At 41.4% G+C, this 25,000-nt stretch overlaps 2 protein-coding genes across 4 annotated transcripts in view; one reads left to right on the plus strand and one right to left on the minus strand.

Moving 5' to 3' along the window:
* LOC138850954 (tyrosine-protein phosphatase Lar-like) overlaps nucleotides 1-25,000 on the plus strand; it is a 654,087-nt gene that overhangs the window by 299,201 nt on the left and 329,886 nt on the right. The window lies entirely within an intron of this gene.
* Nucleotides 1-25,000, minus strand: part of LOC128704839 (neural cell adhesion molecule L1-like) — a 66,633-nt gene that overhangs the window by 36,359 nt on the left and 5,274 nt on the right. For both annotated transcript variants that reach the window (XM_070104393.1, XM_070104392.1), the window contains exon 3: nucleotides 12,208-12,360. In XM_070104393.1, coding sequence (XP_069960494.1) covers nucleotides 12,208-12,360 — 153 coding nt within the window. The remainder of the gene's footprint in view (nucleotides 1-12,207; nucleotides 12,361-25,000) is intronic.

A 25,000-nucleotide genomic window follows, 5' to 3' on the forward strand; every position in this document is an offset into this window, starting at 1 on the left:
CCATATGAAGAAAGATTGAAGACTTAAGGTACATTCACTTGTTAGACGAAGAATGAGGGGAGACCTGATCGAAGTGTATAACTGGAAGATAGGTATTAATAAAGGGGATATTAATAAGGTCTTGAGAATGTCTCTCCAAGAGTGAACCCGCAGTAATGGATTTAAATTAGATAAGTTTAGATTTAGAAAGGACATAGGAAAGCATTGGTTTGGAAATTGGGTAGTTGATGAGTGGAACAGTCTACCTAGTTGGGTTATTGAGGCTAGGACTTTGGGTGGTTTCAAATTTAGGTTGGATAAGTACATGAGTGGTAGGGGTAGGATTTGAGTGGGACTTTCACATCAGAGCTTATTTCTTGGGTAGCATTGAAAATTGGGTTGCACAAATATTTTGTTAGTGGGATGAATTGTAAAGGACCTGCCTAGTATGGGCCAACAGGCCTCCTGCAGTGTTCCTCCTTTCTTATGTTCTTATGTTCTTATGTTCTTATAAATAAAATGTTACCAGAGGAATGTATTGAGGGAAAGGCAGCATAATTACAATGTTACCAGAGGAATGTATTGAGGGAAAGGCAGCATAATTGCAGTGTTACAAGAGGAATGTATTGAGGGAAAGGCAGCATAATTACAATGTTACCAGAGGAATGTATTGAGGGAAAGGCAGCATAATTGCAGTGTTACAAGAGGAATGTATTGAGGGAAAGGCAGCATAATTACAATGTTACCAGAGGAATGTATTGAGGGAAAGGCAGCATAATTGCAGTGTTACAAGAGGAATGTATTGAGGGAAAGGCAGCATAATTACCAGTGGAATAACAGAAAGGAGCAGGAAGGGTAAAGAGAGAGGAGGGTCATTAAATATTTATTACACTCAGTGGTGACGTGTACTTAGCTCTGTGGAGACCTGTTTGTGTGCTCTCTGTGAATCTGAACCAGGATGCCCTCTCTTGAGCAACTTTACCAGCAGCTGAGAGAAGAGCTCAGAGTTGCTAAGATGGAGATACGGCGATTAACGGAGGAGAACAAGAGGATTCGTAGTAATCCTCCTGTTGTGAGTCCCCAGGTTAAGAGGGGAGCTTGGTCAGTGGCCGGGCAACATGGAACCAAGCTGAAGATCAAGAAAACGGTTGGAGAGGCAGAAACAACGAGAAACCAGAAGACTACCGTGGAAACTTCCAACCCATTCTCGGTGCTACCCGACGAATGTGAGTGTTCTACTGGGAATGCCACAACGAGCACCAAAGAAGCATTGGCTGACGTGAATGAGACATCCCTAGAAACCCCAACGAAGACCATCGAGAACGTCTTGACGAATTCTACAAGTGGTGTAATGCTACCTGGCGAATGTGAGTCGACTACTCGGAGCTTCACGACGGACGACGCCAAGGAAGGTAAAAACATTGTTGTTGTTAGGGATAGCCAGATTAGGTACATGGATAGGGCATTCTGCTTGAAGGACAGGAGTAGGAGGCAGAGAGTGTGTTTTCCTGGGGCTGGGATGAAGGATATTGTTAGCCATCTGGATGACATCATGAGAGGTAATGGGAGCAATCCTATTATCTGTCTCAGTGCTGGAGGCAACGATGTTGGCAGACGTAGGAGTGAGGACCTGATTAGCAGGTATAGGTCAGCAATAGAGATAATTAGGAGGAAGGGTGGGAAACCTGTCATATGTGGCATTTTGCCAAGGAGAGGAGTTGGAAATGAATGGTTGTCCAGAGCAATTGGTGTCAATTGCTGGCTGGACAAATACTGTAAGGAAAATGTGGTAACATTCATTGACAACTGGGACCTCTTCTATGGCAGAAATGACATGTATGCCAGGGATGGGGTTCACTTATCTAGGTGTGGGGTGGGAGCACTGGCCAACGCAGTGGAGGGAGCTGTTAGGTCTTTAAACTAGGAATAGTTAGTGGTATGGGTTTTTGCAGGAAAACTGTGAAGTCTCAGGGTAGTAACATGAGTACTAGGAGAACTAGTAATAGGCAAAATGAGGTGGATATTGGAAAGCCAGTGGCACAAATTGACAAGGACAGTAATAGGTTTAGTGGAATAACAGAAAGGAGCAGGAATGATAAAGAGAAAGGAGGGTCCTTAAGTATATATTACACAAATAGTCGCAGTGCTAGGAATAAGATGGACGAGTTGAGACTAGTTGCTAGTGCAGGTAACATAGATGTATTTGCCATTACTGAGACGTGGTTTAATTCAAAAAGTCGGGACATGCCTGCAGAATGTCACATTCAGGGTTTCAAATTGTTCCAAGTAGATAGAAGTATCGGGAAGGGGGGTGGGGTGGCATTGTATGTCCGAGATCGCTTGAACTGTTGCATAAAAACGGGTATTAAGTCTGAAGTAACACATACAGAGTCTGTTTGGATAGAATTTTCAGAGGGGCATGAAAAATTAACTTTAGGTGTGATATACCGTCCCCCAAATTTAGATAGGGACCATGGGAGACTACTATGGGAGGAAATTGTTAGGGCCACAAGGCACGATAATGTAGTAATTCTAGGAGACTTTAACTTTAGTCATATTGATTGGAATTTCTTGACTGGGAATTTAGAATCATACGACTTCTTAGAAGTAGTTCAGGATTGTTTTTTGAAGCAGTTTGTGACAGAACCTACAAGGGGTAATAACCTGCTTGACTTAGTTCTGGCAAACAATGAATCCCTTGTTAATAATTTAGAAGTTTCAGAGGAACTGGGTGCTAGCGACCACAAATCAATTACATTTAGAATTGAATGGAAGTATGATAGTAGGGATAACTCAGTAACAGTCCCAGATTTTCGCTTAGCAGATTACGATGGGCTTAGAGAACACTTATCATCTGTTGACTGGGGTAACGAAGAGAGCTATCAATATGACAGTTTTCTGAACACAATACATGCTGCTCAAAGAACATTTATCCCTTATAAAGAAATTAGATCAAATAGAAATGACCCAAAATGGATGAATAATAGGCTGAAATATCTACTAGGGCATAAGAAAGGAATTTATAGGCGTATCAAAAGAGGCGAGGGTCATCTTATGAATCAGTATATTGACATTAAGAGGGACATTAAAAAGGGGATAAGAAAAGCTAAAAGGGACTATGAAATTAAAGTTGCTAGGGATTCTAAAACTAACCCAAAAAGTTTTTTCCAGGTATATAGAACAAAAGTCAGAGATAAGATAGGTCCCCTTAAAAATAACTATGGGCATCTTACTGACAAAGAGAATGAAATGTGCTCGATTTTAAATAATTATTTTCTCTCGGTTTTTACACAGGAAGACACTAATAATATTCCAGTAATTAATTTTTATAGTGGGCCAGAAGAAGATAAATTATGTAACATCACAGTCACTAGTGAAATGGTTGTGAAGCAGATAGACCAACTGAAGCAAAATAAGTCACCGGGTCCTGATGAGGTTTTTTCAAGGGTTCTAAAGGAATGCAAAATGGAAGTCTGTGAACCATTAACTAATATTTTTAATTTATCTCTTCAAACAGGTGTAGTGTCTGATATGTGGAAGATGGCTAATGTAATTCCTATTTTTAAAACAGGGGACAAGTCGTTACCGTCAAATTACCGCCCAATAAGCCTGACCTCAATTGTAGGCAAATTACTAGAGTCAATTATAGCTCAAATTATAAGAAGCCATCTCGATAAGCATAGCCTGATTAATGATACTCAGCATGGATTCACAAGAGGCCGGTCTTGTCTAACTAATTTATTAACTTTCTTCAGTAAAGCTTTTGAGGCTGTTGACCACGATAAAGAATTTGATATTATTTACTTAGATTTTAGTAAGGCATTTGATAGAGTTCCGCACCAAAGACTGTTGAAGAAAGTAGCAGCTCATGGCATTGGGGGAAGAGTGCTCTCGTGGATCGAATCATGGCTCACAGACAGGAAGCAGAGAGTGTCCATAAATGGGGTTAAATCCGAGTGGGGATCAGTAACAAGTGGCGTTCCACAGGGATCAGTCTTGGGCCCGTTGTTGTTTATAATATATATCAATGATCTTGATGAAGGAATTACTAGTGATATGAGCAAATTCGCCGATGACACGAAGATAGGTAGGATAATTGATTCAAACGTAGATGTTAGGGAACTTCAGGAGGATTTAGACAAACTCTACTCTTGGTCAGAAAAGTGGCAGATGCAGTTCAATGTAGATAAATGCAAGGTTCTGAAGCTCGGGAGTGTCCACAACCCTAGCACTTATAAGTTAAATAATGTAGAACTTAGCCATACAGATTGCGAAAAGGACTTGGGGGTTATGGTAAGCAGCAACCTTAAGCCAAGACAGCAATGCCTAAGCGTACGTAATAAGGCAAATAGATTACTGGGATTTATATCAAGAAGTGTAAGCAACAGAAGTCCAGAGGTCATACTGCAGCTTTACACATCATTAGTAAGGCCTCACCTAGATTATGCAGCTCAATTCTGGTCTCCATATTACAGAATGGACATAAATTCGTTAGAAAACATTCAGCGTAGGATGACTAAATTAATACATAGCATTAGAAATCTTCCTTATGAAGAAAGATTGAAGACTCTTAAGTTACATTCACTTGTTAGACGAAGAATGAGGGGAGACCTGATCGAAGTGTATAAGTGGAAGATAGGTATTAATAAAGGGGATATTAACAAGGTCTTGAGGATATCTCTCCAAGAGAGAACCCGCAGTAATGGATTTAAATTAGATAAGTTTAGATTTAGAAAGGACATAGGAAAGTATTGGTTTGGAAATAGGGTAGTTGATGAGTGGAACAGTCTACCTAGTTGGGTTATTGAGGCTAGGACTTTGGGTAGTTTCAAATTTAGGTTGGATAAGTACATGAGTGGGAGGGGTTGGATTTGAGTGGGACTTGCACATCGGAGCTTGTTTCTTGGGTGGCATTGAAAGTTGAGTTGGTCAAATGTTTGTTAGTGGGATGAATTGTAAAGGACCTGCCTAGTATGGGCCAACAGGCCTGCTGCAGTGTTCCTCCTTTCTTATGTTCTTATGTTCTTATGTTACCAGAGGAATATGTTGAGGGTAAGGCAGCATAATTACAATGTTACCAGAGGAATGTGTTGAGGGAAAGGCAGCATATGTACAATTGAAGAGGTCATTCTAAAGAGAATTATGTATATACAGTTCTATATTATTGACAAAATTGCTAGATTATTAAGAATGAATGAAGTGAATGCTTCTTTGTCCTGAGGATCAGTACAGATAGTTATATACAATTTAAAAAAAAAGTGATTAATATTTTAAAAGTATATCTCCTACTGTGCAGAAAGATCAAATAGCAGGAATGGTCCCCCCCCCAAAAAAAGGCTTGACACAGCTCCTGGAGAGCAAAACGTTGCCACCATAAAAATGTCATACTAGTTGTACCTTAGTTCTTGTACGTATCATTCTTAACTAACTAAAGGATTCCAGTGTGGAAATGTTTCCAGGAACATCTAAAACATTCCAGTGTGGAAATGTTTCCAGGAACATCTAAAACATTCCTGTGTGGAAATGTTTCCAAGAACATCTAAAACATTCCTATGTGGAAATGTTTCCAGGAACATCTAAAACATTCCTGTGTGGAAATGTTTGCAGGAACATCTAAAACATTCCAGTGTGGAAATGTTTCCAGGAAAATCTAGAACGTTCCAGTGTGGAAATGTTTCCAGGAACATCTAAAACTTTCCAGTGTGGAAATGCTTCCAGGAACACCTAAAATATTCCCGTGTGGAAATGTTTCCAGGAACATCTAAAACATTCCAGTGTGGAAATGTTTCCAGGAACATCTAAAACACTCCAATATGGAAATGTTTGCAGGAACATCTAAAACATTCCAGTGTGGAAATGTTTGCAGGAATATCTAAAGCATTCCAGTGTGGAAATGTTTCCAGGAACATCTAAAACACTCCAGTGTGGAAATGTTTCCAGGAACATATAAAACACTCCAGTGTGGAAATGTTTCCAGGAACATCTAAAACACTCGAGTGTGGAAATGTTTCCAGGAACATCTAGAACGTTCCAGTGTGGAAATGTTTCCGGGAACATCTAAAGCTTTCCAGTGTGGAAATGCTTCCAGGAACACCTAAAATATTCCCGTGTGGAAATGTTTCCAGGAACATCTAAAACATTCCTGTGTAGAAATGTTTGCAGGAACATCTAAAACATTCCAGTGTGGAAATGTTTCCAGGAACATCTAGAACATTCCAGTGTGGAAATGTTTCCAGGAAGATCTAAAACTTTCCAGTGTGGAAATGCTTGCAGGAACACCTAAAATATTCCCATGTGGAAATGTTTCCAGGAACATCTAAAACATTCCAGTGTGGAAATGTTTCCAGGAACATCTAAAACACTCCAATATGGAAATGTTTGCAGGAACATCAGTGGTGACGTGTACTTAGCTCAGTGGTGATGTGTACTTAGCTCAGTGGTGACGTGTACTCAGCTCTGTGAAAACCTGTTTGTGTGCTCTCTGTGAATCTGAACCAGGATGCCCTCTCTTGAGCAACTTTACCAGCAGTTGAGAGAAGAGCTCAGAGTTGCTAAGATGGAGATACGGCGATTAACGGAGGAGAACAAGAGGATTCGTAGTAATCCTCCTGTTGTGAGTCCCCAGGTTAAGAGGGGAGCTTGGTCAGTGGCCGGGCAACATGGAACCAAGCTGAAGATCAAGAAAACGGTTGGAGAGGCAGAAACAACGAGAAACCAGAAGACTACCGTGGAAACTTCCAACCCATTCTCGGTGCTACCCGACGAATGTGAGTGTTCTACTGGGAATGCCACAACGAGCACCAAAGAAGCATTGGCAGACGTGAGTGAGACATCCCTAGAAACCCCAACGAAGACCATCGAGAACGTCTTGACGAATTCTACAAGTGGTGTAATGCTACCTGGCGAATGTGAGTCGACTACTCGGAGCATCACGACGGACGACGCAAAGGAAGGTAAAAACATTGTTGTTGTTGGGGATAGCCAGATTAGGTACATGGATAGGGCATTCTGCTTGAAGGACAGGAGTAGGAGGCAGAGAGTGTGTTTTCCTGGGGCGGGGATGAAGGATATTGTTAGCCGTCTGGATGACATCATGAGAGGTAATGGGAGCAATCCTATTATCTGTCTCAGTGCTGGAGGCAACAATGTTGGCAGACGTAGGAGTGAGGACCTGATTAGCAGGTATAGGTCAGCAATAGAGATAATTAGGAGGAAGGGTGGGAAACCTGTCATATGTGGCATTTTGCCAAGGAGAGGAGTTGGAAATGAATGGTTGTCCAGAGCAATTGGTGTCAATTGCTGGCTGGACAAATACTGTAAGGAAAATGCGGTAACATTCATTGACAACTGGGACCTCTTTTATGGCAGAAATGACATGTATGCCAGGGATGGGGTTCACTTATCTAGGTGTGGGGTGGGAGCACTGGCCAACGCAGTTGAGGGAGCTGTTAGGTCTTTAAACTAGGAATAGTTAGTGGTATGGGTTTTGGCGGGAAAACTGTGAAGTCGCATGGTAGTAACTTGAGTACTAGGAGAACTAGTAATAGGTAAAATGAGGTGGATATTGGAAAGCCAGTGGCACTAATTGACAAGGACAGTAATAGGTTTAGTGGAATAACAGAAAGGAGCAGGAAGGGTAAAGAGAGTGGAGGGTCATTAAAAATTTATTACACAAATAGTCGCAGTGCTAGGAATAAGATGGACGAGTTGAGACTAGTTGCTAGTGCAGGTAACATAGATGTATTTGCCATTACTGAGACGTGGTTTAATTCAAAAAGTCGGGACATGCCTGCAGAATGTCACAGTCATGGTTTTAAATTGTTCCAAGTAGATAGAAGTATCGGGAAGGGGGGTGGGGTGGCATTGTATGTCCGAGATCGCTTGAACTGTTGCATAAAAACAGGTATTAAGTCTGAAGTAACACATACAGAGTCTGTTTGGATAGAATTTTCAGAGGGGCATGAAAAATTAATTTTAGGTGTGATGTACCGTCCCCCAAATTTAGATAGGGACCAAGGGAGACTACTATGGGAGGAAATTGTTAGGGCCACAAGGCACGATAATGTAGTAATTCTAGGAGACTTTAACTTTAGTAATATTGATTGGAATTTCTTGACTGGGAATTTATAATCATACGATTTCTTAGAAGTAGTTCAGGATTGTTTTTTGAAGCAGTTTGTGACAGAACCTACAAGGGAAAATAACCTGCTTGACTTAGTGCTGGCAAACAATGAATCCCTTGTTAATAATTTAGAAGTTTCAGAGGAACTGGGTGCTAGCGACCACAAATCAATTACATTTACAATTGAATGGAAGTCTGATAGTAGGGATAACTCAGTAACAGTCCCAGATTTTCGCTTAGCAGATTACGATGGGCTTAGAGAACACTTATCATCTGTTGACTGGGGTAACGAAGAGAGCTATCAATATGACAGTTTTCTGAACACAATACATGCTGCTCAAAGAACGTTTATCCCTTATAAGGAAATTAGATCAAATAGAAATGACCCAAAATGGATGAATAATAGGCTGAAATATCTACTAGGGCATAAGAAAGGAATTTATAGGCGTATCAAAAGAGGCGAGGGTCATCTTATGAATCAGTATATTGACATTAGGAGGGACATTAAAAAGGGGATAAGAAAAGCTAAAAGGGACTATGAAATTAAAGTTGCTAGGGATTCTAAAACTAACCCAAAAAGTTTTTTCCAGGTATATAGAACAAAAGTCAGAGATAAGATAGGTCCCCTTAAAAATAACTATGGGCATCTTACTGACAAAGAGAATGAAATGTGCTCGATTTTAAATAATTATTTTCTCTCGGTTTTTACACAGGAAGACACTAATAATATTCCGGTAATTAATTTTTATAGTTGATCAGAAGAAGATAAATTATGTAACATCACAGTCACTAGTGAAATGGTTGTGAAGCAGATAGACCGACTGAAGCAAAATAAGTCACCGGGTCCTGATGAGGTTTTTTCAAGGGTTCTAAAGGAATGCAAAATGGAAGTCTGTGAACCATTAACTAATATTTTTAATTTATCTCTTCATACAGGTGTAGTGTCTGATATGTGGAAGATGGCTAATGTAATTCCTATTTTTAAAACAGGGGACAAGTCGTTACCGTCAAATTACCGCCCAATAAGCCTGACCTCAATTGTAGGCAAGTTGCTAGAGTCAATTATAGCTGAGGTTATAAGAAGCCATCTCGATAAGCATAGCTTGATTAATGATACTCAGCATGGATTCACAAGAGGCCGGTCTTGTCTAACTAATTTATTAACTTTCTTCAGTAAAGCTTTTGAGGCTGTTGACCACGATAAAGAATTTGATATTGTTTACTTAGATTTTAGTAAGGCATTTGATAGAGTTCCACACCAAAGACTGTTGAAGAAAGTAGCAGCTCATTGCATTGGGGGAAGGGTGCTCTCGTGTATCGAGTCATGGCTCACAGACAGGAAGCAGAGAGTGTCCATAAATGGGGTTAAATCCGGGTGGTAATAAATGGTATAAAATACCGACACAATGGAAATATAAACACAAATGCAGTATAATGTGATCCTTTATTGACAACGTTTCACCCACACAGTGGGCTTTCTCAAGTCACACACGGATCTACCTGGGGTTGGAAGGTACGAGAGTATTTATAGTCAGAATGTTGAGGTCAGGTGAAGAATGCTGCATCTGATGATCCACCGGGTGGGGTTATAGAGTCTTGGGTAGCTTGGCAGGGGTATTGGACAAGTTGTAGACCTTCTGCAGTGTTCTATGTTCTTATGTGGGATAGCGATGAAGAAGTTTCTTGGCGAGTGGTTCAGCTATGTTATAGAAGCCATTGTTCTGGTTGAAATTGTTGGTTATAGAGATAAGCGATGATTCCAGGATTCTTCTGTATTGAGTGTTGTCTTCTGTGGCTATAAGTCTTGAGTTTCTGTAGTTAATTAAATGGTTGTGTGAATTGCGATGCTGTACACAGGCATTCCTTGTATCGTCAGTCCTGCTTGCATATTGGTGTTCTGAAATGTGTGTTTGGAGGTCTCTTGATGTTTCGCCCACATATAATTTGTTGCAGTCATTAATGACTGCAACACTCATTAATGACTGGGGGACTGATTACCTCATTCTCCTCCTCTCCTTACGCCTTCCTCTTTGTATTGGACTGATGAAGCCACTGTGTGGCGAAACGTTTCCTGAATAAAGATTCCCATATGCTGCATAAGTGTCTCAATCTTCAACTTGTCGTTTTTTCAAACCATTCATCACAACATAGAACACTGCAGAAGGTCTACAACTTGTCCAATACCCCTGCCAAGCTACCAAAGACTCTATAACCCCACCCGGTGGATCATCAGATGCAGCATTCTTCACCTGACCTCAACATTCTGACTATAAATACTCTCGTACCTTCCAACCCCAGGTAGATCCGTGTGTGACTTAAGAAAGCCCACTGTGTGGGTGAAACGTTGTCAATAAAGGATCACATTATACTGCATTTGTGTTTATATTTCCGTTAAATCCGGGTGGGGATCAGTAACAAGTGGCGTTCCACAGGGATCAGTCTTGGGCCCGTTGTTGTTTATAATATATATCAATGATCTTGATGAAGGAATTGCTAGTGATATGAGCAAATTCGCCGATGACACGAAGATAGGTAGGATAATTGATTCAAACGTAGATGTTAGGGAACTTCAGGAGGATTTAGACAAACTCTACTCTTGGTCAGAAAAGTGGTAGATGCAGTTCAATGTAGATAAATGCAAGGTTCTGAAGTTCGGGAGTGTCCATAACCCTAGCACTTATAAGTTAAATAATGTAGAACTTAGCCATACAGATTAAGAAAAGGACTTGGGGGTTATGGTTAGCAGCAACCTTAAACCAAGACAGCAATGCCTAAGCGTACATAATAAGGCAAATAAATTACTGGGATTTATATCAAGAAGTGTAAGCAACAGAAGTCCAGAGGTCATACTGCAGCTTTATACATCATTAGTAAGGCCTCACCTAGATTATGCAGCTCAATTCTGGTCTCCATACTACAGAATGGACATAAATTCGTTAGAAAACATTCAGCGTAGGATGACTAAATTAATACATAGCATTAGAAATCTTCCTTATGAAGAAAGATTGAAGACTCTTAAGTTATATTCACTTGTTAGACGAAGAATGAGGGGAGACCTGATCGAAGTGTATAAGTGGAAGATAGGTATTAATAAAGGGGATATTAACAAGGTCTTGAGGATATCTCTCCAAGAGAGAACCCGCAGTAATGGATTTAAATTAGATAAGTTTAGATTTAGAGAGGACATAGGAAAGTATTGGTTTGGAAATAGGGTAGTTGATGAGTGGAACAGTCTACCTAGTTGGGTTATTGAGGCTAGGACTTTGGGTAGTTTCAAATTTAGGTTGGATAAGTACATGAGTGGGAGGGGTTGGATTTGAGAGGGACTTGCACATCGGAGCTTGTTTCTTGGGTGGCATTGATAGTTGGGTTGGTCAAATGTTTGTTAGTGGGATGAATTGTAAAGGACCTGCCTAGTATGGGCCAACAGGCCTGCTGCAGTGTTCCTCCTTTCTTATGTTCTTATGTTCTTATGTAACATCTAAAACATTCCAGTGTGGAAATGTTTCCAGGAACATCTAAAACATTCCTGTGTGGAAATGTTTGCAGGAAGATCTAAAGCATTCCCGTGTGGAAATGTTTCCAGGAACATCTAAAACACTCCAGTGTGGAAATGTTTCCAGGAACATCTAAAACACTCCAGTGTGGAAATGTTTCCAGGAACATCTAAAACACTCCAGGGTGGAAATGTTTCCAGTAACATCTACCAAGATTTTGCTGGTCAGATCCCAGTTGTAACTTAACTTGCTCAAGCAGTCACTTCATTTTAAAGATTTCAGTTTATATTACTAGAGCAATTTTTCAAAAACTCACAATTTGGAGAGGAACTATATAACAATGTGTCGGTTATTTCTGATCAATTAACAAAGTGCAGAACAGACCGGAACATTGTTATAAATCTTCTCTCTTAACTGGTTGATTCTTGTGATCTTTTCTTTTCCCTTTTTTTAAACTGATGCAATAATAATTCTTCAGAAAGATGTTATTTAATTAAAAATAGCTTAGTCATTAATGTAAAATATTGGCTTGATAATGAGGAGAGTCATGCCAACCTGTACAGTGAGTAGCATCTAGTGAAAATATATATATAACAGATTATTACCTACCAGTTTGTGGCGTCACCACAGAGCAACACTCAGTGTCTGTATCTTGACCAACAACTCCTACACAAAAACTGTAATTCGTATATGGCACAGAGGAGTCCAGTGTGTAACAAGAGTTATCCTTATTTTCCCAAGGCCAGGAATCTTCACTAGAATCTAAAAAAAGCAAATAAGCACAGGTTAAATAATTTTAAAATACCTACATACTTAATTGTGAATAAATTCTATTATATGTATGAATAAACAGAAAGATGGAGTGGAAGCCTGAACCATTGACCAGAGATTAACAGGTCCAGAGCTCTACCACCTGAGCTACCAGATTTCTAACACATCTTCAAACATCCAAATAGTACAGATATCATTACTGGAGTTCTACATACTGTAAATAATGTAAATAATTACCGTTTAACCTAAATGCTGAATGATCAAATAGACCCAGATCTAAATCTAATTACAGTGGACTCTCGAGTTTCGGCGGCATCGAGTTTCGTGAAATCCAAGTTTCAGCAATTTTTTTCGGCAAAATTTGGCCTCGAGTTTTGTGATTAGACTCGTGATTCAGCGACCGTTCGGTACCTGTCCGTCCATCACCGCACACACAGACGGGATGTTCCAGAGATGGGACACAGAAACAAGAGGTCACAATTGGAAGTTGAAGACTCAGATGAATCAGAGGGATGTTAGGAAGTATTTCTTCAGTCACAGAGTATTCAGGCCGTGGAATAGCCTAGAAAGTGACATAGTGGAGGCGGGAACCATACATACACGAGCTTTTAAATCTCTGCACAAAATTCAACTTAAACCAGCAAATAATAGAGCCTACTAGACCGGAGAATATACTAGAACTCATCTTCACTAACAATGATGATCTGATAAGAAATGTCACCATATCAAAAACAAAAATACTCAGATCACAACGTAATCGAGGTTCAGACATGTATGCGCGGAGCTCAAGACCGACATAATGAGATTAGTCATGTGGGAGCCTTCACCAAATTCAACTTCAATAATAAGAACATAAAGTGGGACCAAGTAAACCAAGTCCTAACCGATATAAGCTGGGAAGATAGACTAAGCAACACAGACCCCAGCTTATGCTTAGAACAGATTAACTCGGTGGCACTCGATGTATGCACAAGGCTTATTCCTTTAAGAAAAAGGAGGAGTAGATGTAAAAGAGAAAGAGACAGGCGCTCCCTTTACAGGCGACGGAAAAGAATAACAGAGTGGCTAAAAGAGGCCAATATATCTGAAATGTGTAGGGAGTCACTGGTCAGAGAAATAGCAAACATCGAACTTAAGCTAAAGGAATCTTTTAGAATTCAGGAATCGCGGGAAGAACTAAAAGCCATAAATGAAATCGAAAGAAACCCAGAGTATTTCTTTTCCTATGCCAAATCAGAGTCGAGAACAACGTCCAGTATTGGGCCCCTACTTAAACAAGATGGGCCCTACACAGATGACAGCAAGGAAATGAGTGAGCTACTCAAGACCCAATATGACTCAGTTTTTAGCGAGCCGCTAACCAGACTGAGAGTCGAAGATCAAAATGATTTTTTTATGAGGGAGCCACAGAATTTGGTTATCACAAGCCTATCCAATGTTATCCTGACGCCAAATGACTTCTAACAGGCGATAAATGACATGCCCATGCACTCTGCCCCAGGGCCAGACTCATGGAACTCCGTGTTCATCAAGAACTGCAAGAACATAAGAACATAAGAATGTAGGAACACTGCAGAAGGCCTACTGGCCCATACGAGGCAGGTCCTTATCAAAACGACATCTACCTAAAGTTACTCAAGAAATAACTCCCGTACCCCTTGACACCAATCAAACCCAGCCCCTCCCACTCATATATTTGTTCAGTCTCTTCTTAAAGCTACCCAAGGTCCTAACCTCTATCACCCCACTGGGAAGACTATTCCACGCATCTACAACTCTGTTAGAAAACCAGTACTTACCTATGTCCTTTCTAAATCTAAATTTATCCAACTTAAATCCATTATTCCTGGTTCTTACCTGGTTCGACACCCTCAGCACTTTATTAATGTCTCCCTTGTTTATGCCCGTCATCCACTTATACACTTCAATGATATCTCCCCTCATTCTACGCCTCTCCAGAGAGTGGAGATTTAAGGCTTTAAGTCTATCTTCATACGAGAGGTTCCTTACACAGTAAATCATTTTAGTCATTCTTCTCTGTATGTTCTCTAATGAGTCTATGTCCATCCTATCACGAGCTTTCACCATCCTATGGAGAGGGAGCATGGACATGGGGGTCGTTCCACAGCTACTAAAAACAACAGACATAGCCCCACTCCACAAAGGGGGCAGTAAAGCAATAGCAAAGAGCTACAGACCGATAGCACTAACATCCCATATCTTAAAAATCTTTGAAAGGGTCCTAAGAAGCAAGATTGCCACCCATCTAGAAACCCAACAATTACACAACCCAGGGCAACACGGGTTTAGAGCAGGTCGCTCCTGTCTGTCTCAACTATTGGATCACTACGACAAAGTCCTAAATGCACTAGAAGACAAAAAGAATGCAGATGTAATATATACAGACTTTGCAAAAGCCTTCGACAAGTGTGACCATGGTGTAATAGCGCACAAAATGCGTGCTAAAGTATTAACAGGAAAAGTTGGTAGATGGATCTATAATTTTCTCACAAACAGAACACAAAGAGTAGTAGTCAACAGAGTAAAGTCCGAGCCGGGCTACGGTGAAAAGCTCTGTTCCACAAGGCACAGTACTCGCTCCCATCTTGTTTCTCATCCTCATATCTGACATAGACAAGGATGTCAGCCACAGCACCGTGTCTTCCTTTGCAGATGACACCCGAATCTGCATGACAGTGTCTTCCATTGCAGACACTGCAAGGCTCCAGGCGGACATCAACCAAATCTTTCAGTGGGCTGCAGAAAACAATATGAAGTTCAACGATGAGAAATTTCAATTACTCCGATATGGTAGACACGAGGAAATCAAAACTTCATCAGAGTACAAAACAAATTCCGACCATAAAATAGAGCGAGAAACAAACGTCAAAGACCTGGGAGTGATCATGTCGGAGGATCTCACCTTCAAGGACCATAACATTATATCAATTGCAGCTGCTAGAAAAATGACAGGATGGATAATGAGAACCTTCAAAACTAGGGATGCCAAGCCCATGATGACACTCTTCAGGTCGCTTGTTCTATCTAGGCTGGAATATTGCCGCACACTAACAGCACCTTTCAAGGCAGGTGAAATTGCTGACCTAGAAAATGTACAGAGAACCTTCACAGCACGCATAACAGAGATAAAACACCTCAATTACTGGGAGTGCTTAAAGTTCCTGAACCTGTATTCCCTGGAATGCAGGCGGGAGAGATACATGATTATATACACCTGGAAAATCCTAGAGGGACTAGTACCGAACTTGCACACGAAAATCACTCACAACGAAAGCAAAAGACTTGGCAGACGATGCAACATCCCCCCAGTGAAAAGCAGGGGTGTCACTAGCACGTTAAGAGACAATACAATAAGTGTCAGGGGCCCGAGACTGTTCAACTGCCTCCCAGCATACATAAGGAAGATTACCAATAGACCCCAGCCAGTCTTCAAGCTAGCACTGGACAAGTACCTAAAGTCGGTACCTGACCAGCCGGGCTGAGGCTCGTACGTTGGATTGCATGCAGCCAGCAGTAACAGCCTGGTTGATCAGGCTCTGATCCACCAAGAGGCCTGGTCACAGACTGGGCCGCGGGGGCGTTGACCCCCGGAACTCTCTCCAGGTAAACTCCAGGTCCCTACTTAGTGTTGTTATATTATCTCCTTGGTCCTGATTCTGTGTCGCTGTTGCTTGCTATATTGCTGTTCGGCTTATCAGTTGTTTTATTCGTTCAAGCAGGCTGTTCTGATTGCCAGGTTGGCCAAGAAGTTAGTTTACATGAGGGCTTTTAGTCAGTCACTGGTTAAGTCTAGTAGAGTCTTGAGACTTAGCTAACTACTTAGAGCACTTACACACATACACACAAACTTACTTGTATATATTTGTATTATGTTGTCAAATTCTAATAATGTACCAGACGATACTTAAAAGCCATAAAGATGTGATATGTGCCTTCAGCACAATACTACTGTACACCAGAGAAGTGACGATTATTAATATTTTGGTTATATTGATTAATTTAATTTAATTAGATAACATACGCCTAGACAATTTTATTATTAATAAACTTATTAAATTTTAATTTCTTTAGTTAGTAGCCTACCAGTTGTAATCCTGAAGCACTTTTGAATCTTACTAAATTCTAATGGATAATTGGACAAGGATACTGACTACTTGTTACAAAAACCCAGTAACAGGCTGGATGCTATAAGGACAGTCCTTTTTAGTATTTACTGGAGATCTCTATACTTATTAGAAATCGCGTTTTTTGTAACATATATGTCGTGACAAACAAGTAAAACTTGCGATTTTGGATTAAATAGCAAGTTACGTCTTGCCAAATAGAGGAACCAAAAATTAGTGTATGTAATAATTTTTCAAAAATCATTCTGAATCTTACGAAAAATATATATTCCATTGTGCTTACTAATTAATAGATTTTAGATTTTGCCTCCGAAGTGGCTAGTTTATTGTGCACACCATATCCATCCTGTGGACGGTAGCACAAGAGCATATGGATACACAAAAGGCCCAGGAACTAGGCCTGAAAAGGGTTAACAGGTGTACATCTGGATTTATTTCTACAGTTAACTTATCTGCTACAAGCAAATATAGGAAATTTGCTTAGTATATCTGGTATCTTATTTTCAGTAATAAGATATCTTGACATGTCACATAGGTTATTATACTGTCCATCTCTGTATTCATCAGGATGTGGACAATTAAGCACATAGTGTCCAAGACAGTGACGATATGCCCGACCATATAATTTGCGTTTACTTTGGTCATCATCTGTGTGTCTCCCAAACTTCTAGATGTACTTTTAACCAAGCCTAAGCCTGGCCACTACCTGGCCATCAGTCAATCTGTTTACATTGCAAGTTGCTCCATAAACATACTTATCTACGTTCATGTTATAGTGGGTTATAGATCTACTCCGACTTCTAACTGCATTCCTTTAACAATCATTTTCATTATTTACTTCTCTCCTAATATTATTCCTAATGCTACACACAGTTATACCAAAGTTATATTCTACATTCTCTTTCTGGGTACTCTTCTTGGCTAACATATCAACTTTATCATGAAGGAGTAATCCATTGTGTGATGGGATCCATAGCAATTGTACATTAATTCCTTTGTCCCTAATTTTTGAGTATCTATACCTGGCTTCCCCAATGAGCATGTTGTTCGAGTCATTATATGAATCAAGAGCATTCAGTGATGACATAGAATTAGTAATGATAATAGAGTCAAGCTCAGTTTCATAGGTTAGCTTTAGCGTCATTAGGATTGCAAACAATTCAGTTTGCAGTGTAGGGAGGTGGCAACAAGAGCAGATGCAGCCCTGCCAGAAGACTCCTGTTTACATCCATCAGTGTATATAACTTGTGATAACTTATTACTACCAGCCAGGTGAGAAATTTCTTTTTGAGCAGTTGCTTTAACAAGTGATTTAAGGAACTTCTTGGGAGGGACTTGCAGGTATGTGATATTAAATGAACACATCATCCATGGAGGGGGGAAATACTCTTGTTGTCTCCAGTGATACAGTTCATGCAGGTTATAAAACTTAATGAAATTGCATGTTTTCACAATCCATTTAGATCTATGAGTATTTAGTTCTTGACACTTAGTAAGATTCATTGTGACAGTGTCTGGTTCATTTCTTAACATTCTAATACCGAGTACATTGTTAATCTCAATAATCCTATCACTGATACTAGAAATACCAAGCTCCTTCCTCATATTAAGAACCTTTGTAGATTTGAGATAGCCAAGAATATTTCGGGGTGGCCCGGTGGCTAAAGCTCTCGATTCACACACTGAGGGCCTGGGTTCGATTCCTGGTAGGTGGAAACATTTCGATGCGTTTCCTTACACCTGTTGTCTTGTTCACCTAGCAGCAAATAGGTACCTGGGTGTTAGTCGACTGGTGTGGGTCGTATCCTGGGGGACAAGATTGAGGACCCCAATGGAAATAAGTTAGTCCTCGATGATGCACTGACTTTCTTGGGATATCCTGGGTGACTAACCCTCAGGGGTTAAAAATCCGAAGAAAATCTTATCTCTCTTCTCAGAGCTTCATTTTGCAGTAACTCCTAGGGTCGGAGAGAACTTTCTCTAGCTAATATCAACATGGGAGCAGCATAATCAGTTAAGGATCTAACATAGGATATGTACAGCATTCTCACGATTCTCACATTAGCACCATAGTTGGGGTTGTAGCCAGCAACAGCTTTGAGAACTGCCTAATTTGAACTCCTTTCTGTACTTTGCAGGAATACATTGATAAGCACCAAGAACTTTGGTTTTCACCAAGCGATAATTACCAAAATAAGTGTCATTTAACAGTGATGTAAATTCTTGTACCTTACCAAACAACGCTGTATGCACCGATGACGCTCAATGCTCTTCAGGCCACCTTAAGGCTCGAGCCTGGTTTTCGAATGCTATGAAAAACTGTTCAGGCTCGGCTTCAATAAAACGAGGAAAGAGCTGTGCTGCTTTTTGCAAACTAAAGTCACTTAGAGCTTGTGTAAACTGTCTCCTCTCCTTCTCTCTATCAAACTCTTCCTTAGCATTTGCTCGCTGTTCCCTGGTCTGCTCAAAATTGATTTTTGCTAACTCAAGCGCCAATGAGGCTGACTCACCTTCAGACAAACTCGGTATAACTCTCTGACACTGCTGGTTTTAATCATGTGTTCTGTCTGCCCCATTCTTCTGCAGGAACCTAAGCGGAGATCTATGCTTAGCTCCTCTAGAGGGAGAAACAGGAATCTGGTATACCATCTCTTCTGCTTTCAGCTTTGTATATATAATGTTACGAAGCTGTGCAGCAGTAAGAGTGCTTTGATATTCAATGCCAATAGAAGGAGCAATTCACCAACAACGCTCTAGAGAAAACTTGGGCAAGTTTAGTAGAGTTAATCAGTCACTAATCATCTGACTTGTATAGGTGGCATTAACCCCAATGTAACATGCTGTTTGCAATACATGCTCAACCAGCTATGTACAGTATGACTGCAGAATCTTGACACAATAGCAAGACTGACACACAGTAGCAAAGCTTACTGCAGAATGCACACAATAGAAAGGCTGACATGCAATAGCAAAGCCGACTGTAGAATACACACACAATAGCAAAACTGACAATAGCAAAGTGAATGCAAAGTTGACACACAAAATCAGAAGCATTGGCAAAGCTGACGCAATGCCAGATAAAAAGCAATCTAAACGATAAAGATTAACTCCTGCTCCAGCTTCAACTCTAAGCTCAGCTCCTGCTCTAAGTCCAGCTCTCGGACAGGCAACCCATATTACCACTCAAGCAAGCACGACCTATTATCCTGGGAGTAAAAGGATGCTTGCAGCAAAATAAACACATCTGAAATTTTTTAATTGTATTTTCCTTCACCAAGTATAACTAGATGTACACTATATACAGTAAATATATAATATAAGTGCATGCCAGGGTAATCAAGGCAAGGCAGCAGCCAGAGACAAGAGACAACCGTGCATCAACCAGCAGCTGAATGAATATGACAAGGGTGATAAAATGAGTGGTAACCACATCACCTTCACAATTGCCTGATCCACGTTATGATTGTCTGAACCTAGGTACTGAGCTGACGATGGGACCCCCTGAATTGCCAGACCCTTAATGCCTGATTCATAGGTTGGGGTGGTAGCCTATGTGAAAATGTGAACATGCTATGAGTAAAGGTCAAGTACTCTTTGCATGCCACAGACGCCACTGCTCCACACAATTGCCTAGCACTAAAAGTATTCAATGAACACACACAGACACATATATAGCCCCAGGCCACCAATTGACTCGTTTGTCATTGACTTCTACACTGACACTAACCATAAACAGCCCTTCTGAGGTCGACATAGCCAATCAAAGCCATACACACAATAGCTACCTCACACACAGACACAGATGCAAATGTAGTTCCCATTTTTAAAAAAAGGAGACCTCTGTCACTGACGTGTATAGTATGCAAAGTTATGGAGAAGATTATGAGGAGGTGAGTGGTGGAGCACCTTGACTGGAACAAGAGTATAAATGCCAACCAGCACGGATTCATGGAAGGCAAATCCTGTGTCACAAACCTTCTGGAATTTTATGATAAAGTAACAGAAGTAAGACATGAGAGAGAGGGTGGGTTGATTGCATCTTCTTGGACTGCAGGAAGGCCTTTGACACAGTTTCTCACAAGAGATTAGTGCAGAAGCTAGAGGATCAGGCGCATATAACAGGAAGGGCACTGCAATGGATCAGAGAATACCTGACAGAGAGGCAACAATGAGTCATGGTACATGATGAGGTATCACAGTGGGCACCTGTGACGAGCAGGGCCCCACAGGGGTCGGTCCTAGGACCAGTGCTATTCTTGGTATATGTGAATGACATGATGGAAGGGTTAGAATCAGAAGTGTCCCTGTTCGCAGATGATGTGAAGTTAATGAGGAGAATTAAATCAGATGAGGATCAGGCAGGACTCCAAAGAGACCTGGACAGACTGGACACCTGGACCAGCAACTGGCCTCTCGAATTTAACCCTGCCAAATGCAGTCATGAAGATTGGGAAAGGGTACAGAAGACTGCAGATGAAGTATAGGCTAGGTGGCCATAGACTGCAAACCTCGCTCAAGGAGAGAGATCTTGGGGTGAGTATAACACCGAGCACGTCTCCAGGAGCACACATAAACCAGATAACTGCTGCAGCATATGGGTGCCTGGCAAACCTGAGAACAGCATTCCAATACCTTAGTAAGGAATCGTTCATGACACTGTACACAGTGTATACACCATCTGTTTGGAACCCGTGCTTGATCAAGCACATCAAAAAATTAGAGGAAGTGCAAAAGTTTGTGACAAGGTTAGTTCCAGAGTTAAGGGGAATGCCCTATGTAGAAAGGTTAAGGGAAATAGGCCTGACGACACAGCAGGACAGGAGGGTCAGAGGAGACATGATAACGACATATAAAATACTGCACAGAATAGACAAGGTGGACAAAGACAGGATGTTCTAGAGAGTGGACACAGAAACAAGGGGTCGCAATTGGAAGTTGAAGAGTCAGATGAGTCAAAGGGATGATAGGAAATATTTCTTCAGTCATAGAGTTGTCAGGCAGTAGAATAGTCTAGAAAGTGACATAGCGGAGGCGGGAACCATACATAGTTTTAAGACGAGGTTTGATAAAGCTCATGGAGCAGGAAGAGAGAGGACCCAGTAGCAACCAGTGAAGAGGCAGGGCCAGTAGCTAAGACTCGACCCCTGCAACCACAAATATGTGAGTACAAATAGGTGAGTACATGCACACACACACATGCATGTGCACCTTGGTCACCTCTGACCTCATGGTCTGATCGTTTACCTCTAAACTGTTGCTAACCAGAAATAGTTAAGTCAAGTAAATCAAAGGGAGAGGGGGTGGGGGCACCCTTTCTTTCTATTTTCTGATGTCCTACACACACACTTTATTTGTTAATGCCTTTTATTAATTAAACTAATTTTTTTATTACATTTTGTTACAAGGGAAGTCCTTCGTCTGGGGGCCCCATGGGCAGTTGTTCCCTTTGCCCCCTTATAAATCTGGCCTTGACAGTACAGTACCGTACTTGTGTAGACTTGAATCCCATCCCCAAGCTGTCCTATTTTATAGATGCAAATGTACAACAAACGAACGAAGAGACTCACAGGTAAGACCCACAAGTGGGTGAGCGGGTGAGAAGAATGTCTTAGTTGTAGATAAAGAGCCAGGGCTAAACCCAGTGCAAAGGCGATGTGAAGCAGAAGTTTACAACGATATAGAAAGCATGCGAACACATGTGCTGGCTGAATCTTGAGCGGTGGATGTGTCTTAATCTTGATGGTGATTGGTAGCTGGCAGTCAGCAGGAAGGTGGGATGGTGGAGACGGGAAAGGGTGGCTGCTTCATAGTGATTGGTCAATTGAGAGGCATTAGTTTATTATGAGTTGTGATGATGTATCACAACTTCCATGTTGTTGGTGTGGGATCCATTTGTGAGGTTGTTGAATCATCTCCTAAGGATGATAGTGAATCTGGTTCTGGTTCTTCTGATGCTTGTTTTAAGGCTTTTAATAGTCTTGAGAATGAGCAGGTGATGTCAGGACTGCTCGTAAACTTTTCTGTTTTCTTTTCTCAAGTTGTGCATGCAGTTTGGGCTTAAGCATTTCATGATCTTGATTTGCAGTTGTATAGAAAGTAATGCCGGTCCAGGTGAGATAGGAAGTGGGGTCTTCTATCACTTCTGTATTCATACTTTGGTCAGCAAATGTTGTAGTTTTTGTCTTCATGGCTGGTGGTTGGAGCGTTTGGGGCGAGGTCCATAGCAGTCCATAGTAGTGGAGACGGAAAGCACTCCTTGTGGGAGTGAAGGTGCTGAGTGGGTAGTTTCTATGATGAGTGAAGCTGATGGTGGCGTCTCACTGGTGACATTGGAGTCTTGTCACATATAAGAGGTGATGATGGTGTCGGAGCTGCTTGAGAGTGACATGCTGGTGTTGAAACATTGACAAGATTTGAAGACAGTTCAGCAGTAGTGAAATTAAAGTCGATTGGAAGAATCTGGAAGATGTCAGCTGAAGGTGTTGAGTCTGGGAAGACGAATGCTTGCATGTTGTTAAGTCGGAATAGTTCATTATTGGTGGTGTTGAATGTGCCTGGGTTTGCTGAATTCGCAAGGAGTGCATGCATCATGCATTATGTAGGCAGCCACGTCCAGAAGTGGAGAGAGGGAGGTGCTGGGTATAGATGACTGTTATGTAACTTGAAGAATTTTTTTGGTATCAGATTGCACTTTTGTTATGGAGGCATATGTCGGCGATTTGGGGGTGCTCTTCTTAGCTTCTTCTTTGATTTTCTTAGAGAGCACTTCCTTCCATAGTGATCGTTTGCCTGCAAGTTGAAACAGGTTAGAGTATCATTGGTGGTGGAACAGGCTTTGCAATTATGACCGTCCTTTCTGCAGTCGGAACAGTCAGTCGTCGAGTGGTGGTAAGAATAACAGTTCCAGCAGGATGAGACATGAGTGAAACGTTCTGGTTCGATGTGTCGTGGATGAATATGGTAGTAGGAGATGACCAGGCCATTAGAAAGCACCTTGGTAGCTATTCAGTGTTGGAGAAGGTGAGTTTGACCAATGAAAAGGTGTTTGGAATTTCGGTGATGTTGTCAATCGAGGCCCAAGTGATTTGTTCCTCGATAGAGGTCTTCAGGTCATTAGTTGATAGGTAAGTGGTGATTTTGTCCAACCGTCTGACAAAAACAGAATGCTTTCCCAGCAGGAAACGTGAAGGAGAGAGGATGAAGTGTCGGTCACTGAGCGTCTTCACTGGGTGTCGTCCATAAGCTTCGAAGCTTCATTATCATCTGTAGAGACGACAATGAAGGAGTCTTTTAAAGAGTAAATAACTGTAAATTTCACCTGCAAGCAGGTCTTTACAGCGGCACCAAGAGAAAATTTGGTATAGTCAATGATAACTCCACTGGATGGCTTGATCTTTACACGATGAGCAAACATCTTCCAAGAGTGAAGGTGACGACTGAAGGACAGAGATTCCCCTCCCCAACTGGGATCGTTGGTACACTTGAAACACCAGTCAGAGCTTTTGTTAAGGTCTACCTTGTTTATCCACAATCCCACACAATTCCAGTCCCAATCATTTCGGATAAAATAATCTCAACTGAACTACTACTACTACTACTACTACTACTACTACTACTGCTACTACTACTACTACTGCTACTACTACTGCTACTACCACTACTACTACTACTACTACTACTTGCCTTGTTGCTGCTGCTGCCGCACAAGGCTGCCATTTTCTGGCAGCTGCTGCTGCTGCTGCTGCAGTTGCTGCTGCTGCCTTGCATAACTTTACTACTGCTACTACCGCCACTACTGCTGCTACTGCTGCTACTGCCACTACTGCTACTGCTACTGCTACTGCCTGCTGCTGCCACTGCCACTACTACTGCTGCTACTGCTTCTACCTACTACTACTGCCACCTGCTGCACTACTACTACTGCTGAGGTACTACCACTGCTACTACTGCTACTACTCTCAGTTAGGTAGGTAACCCAGGTTCACCAGTAACCAGTGTACCAGTAGATGACTCACCACCTAACCGTCTGCCTGAGTCACCTGGGTCTTATATTCATTGCCGCTGACCACAGCAGGTATTTCAAAGACCCCCTCACATATGCGGGTACTGTGGGCGGGCAGGTTATGCGAGGTGAGCAAGGAGGCAGGTCACGGCTGTTTGGCTCTTCCATACTTACCGTTATAATTATACGTACTTCCAGCCTACGTGAGTATTACTTTACCCTATCCACGTGTTCGAACCCCCACATGATAAATGGTGTGATTACTGTGTCGAACAGCCGAGTTGGGTACTCCTAGCAGAAGAGTATACCAGTTAGTAATTCCATAGTCACTAGTGAATGTAGCCTTACAGCTAGTTCATGATGTACCAGGTGTTGCACACCCTGGTATGGATCGTTCAGTAAAACAAGCCAGATTAGGTTAGGTAAGGTTCGTCAGGAAAAAGGACAAATGTTTCCTGACGCGGGTCTTAGTCAGATGATGACC

This window comes from Cherax quadricarinatus, chromosome 91 (genome assembly GCF_038502225.1).
Source record: "Cherax quadricarinatus isolate ZL_2023a chromosome 91, ASM3850222v1, whole genome shotgun sequence".
Lineage (NCBI taxonomy): Eukaryota > Metazoa > Arthropoda > Malacostraca > Decapoda > Parastacidae > Cherax > Cherax quadricarinatus.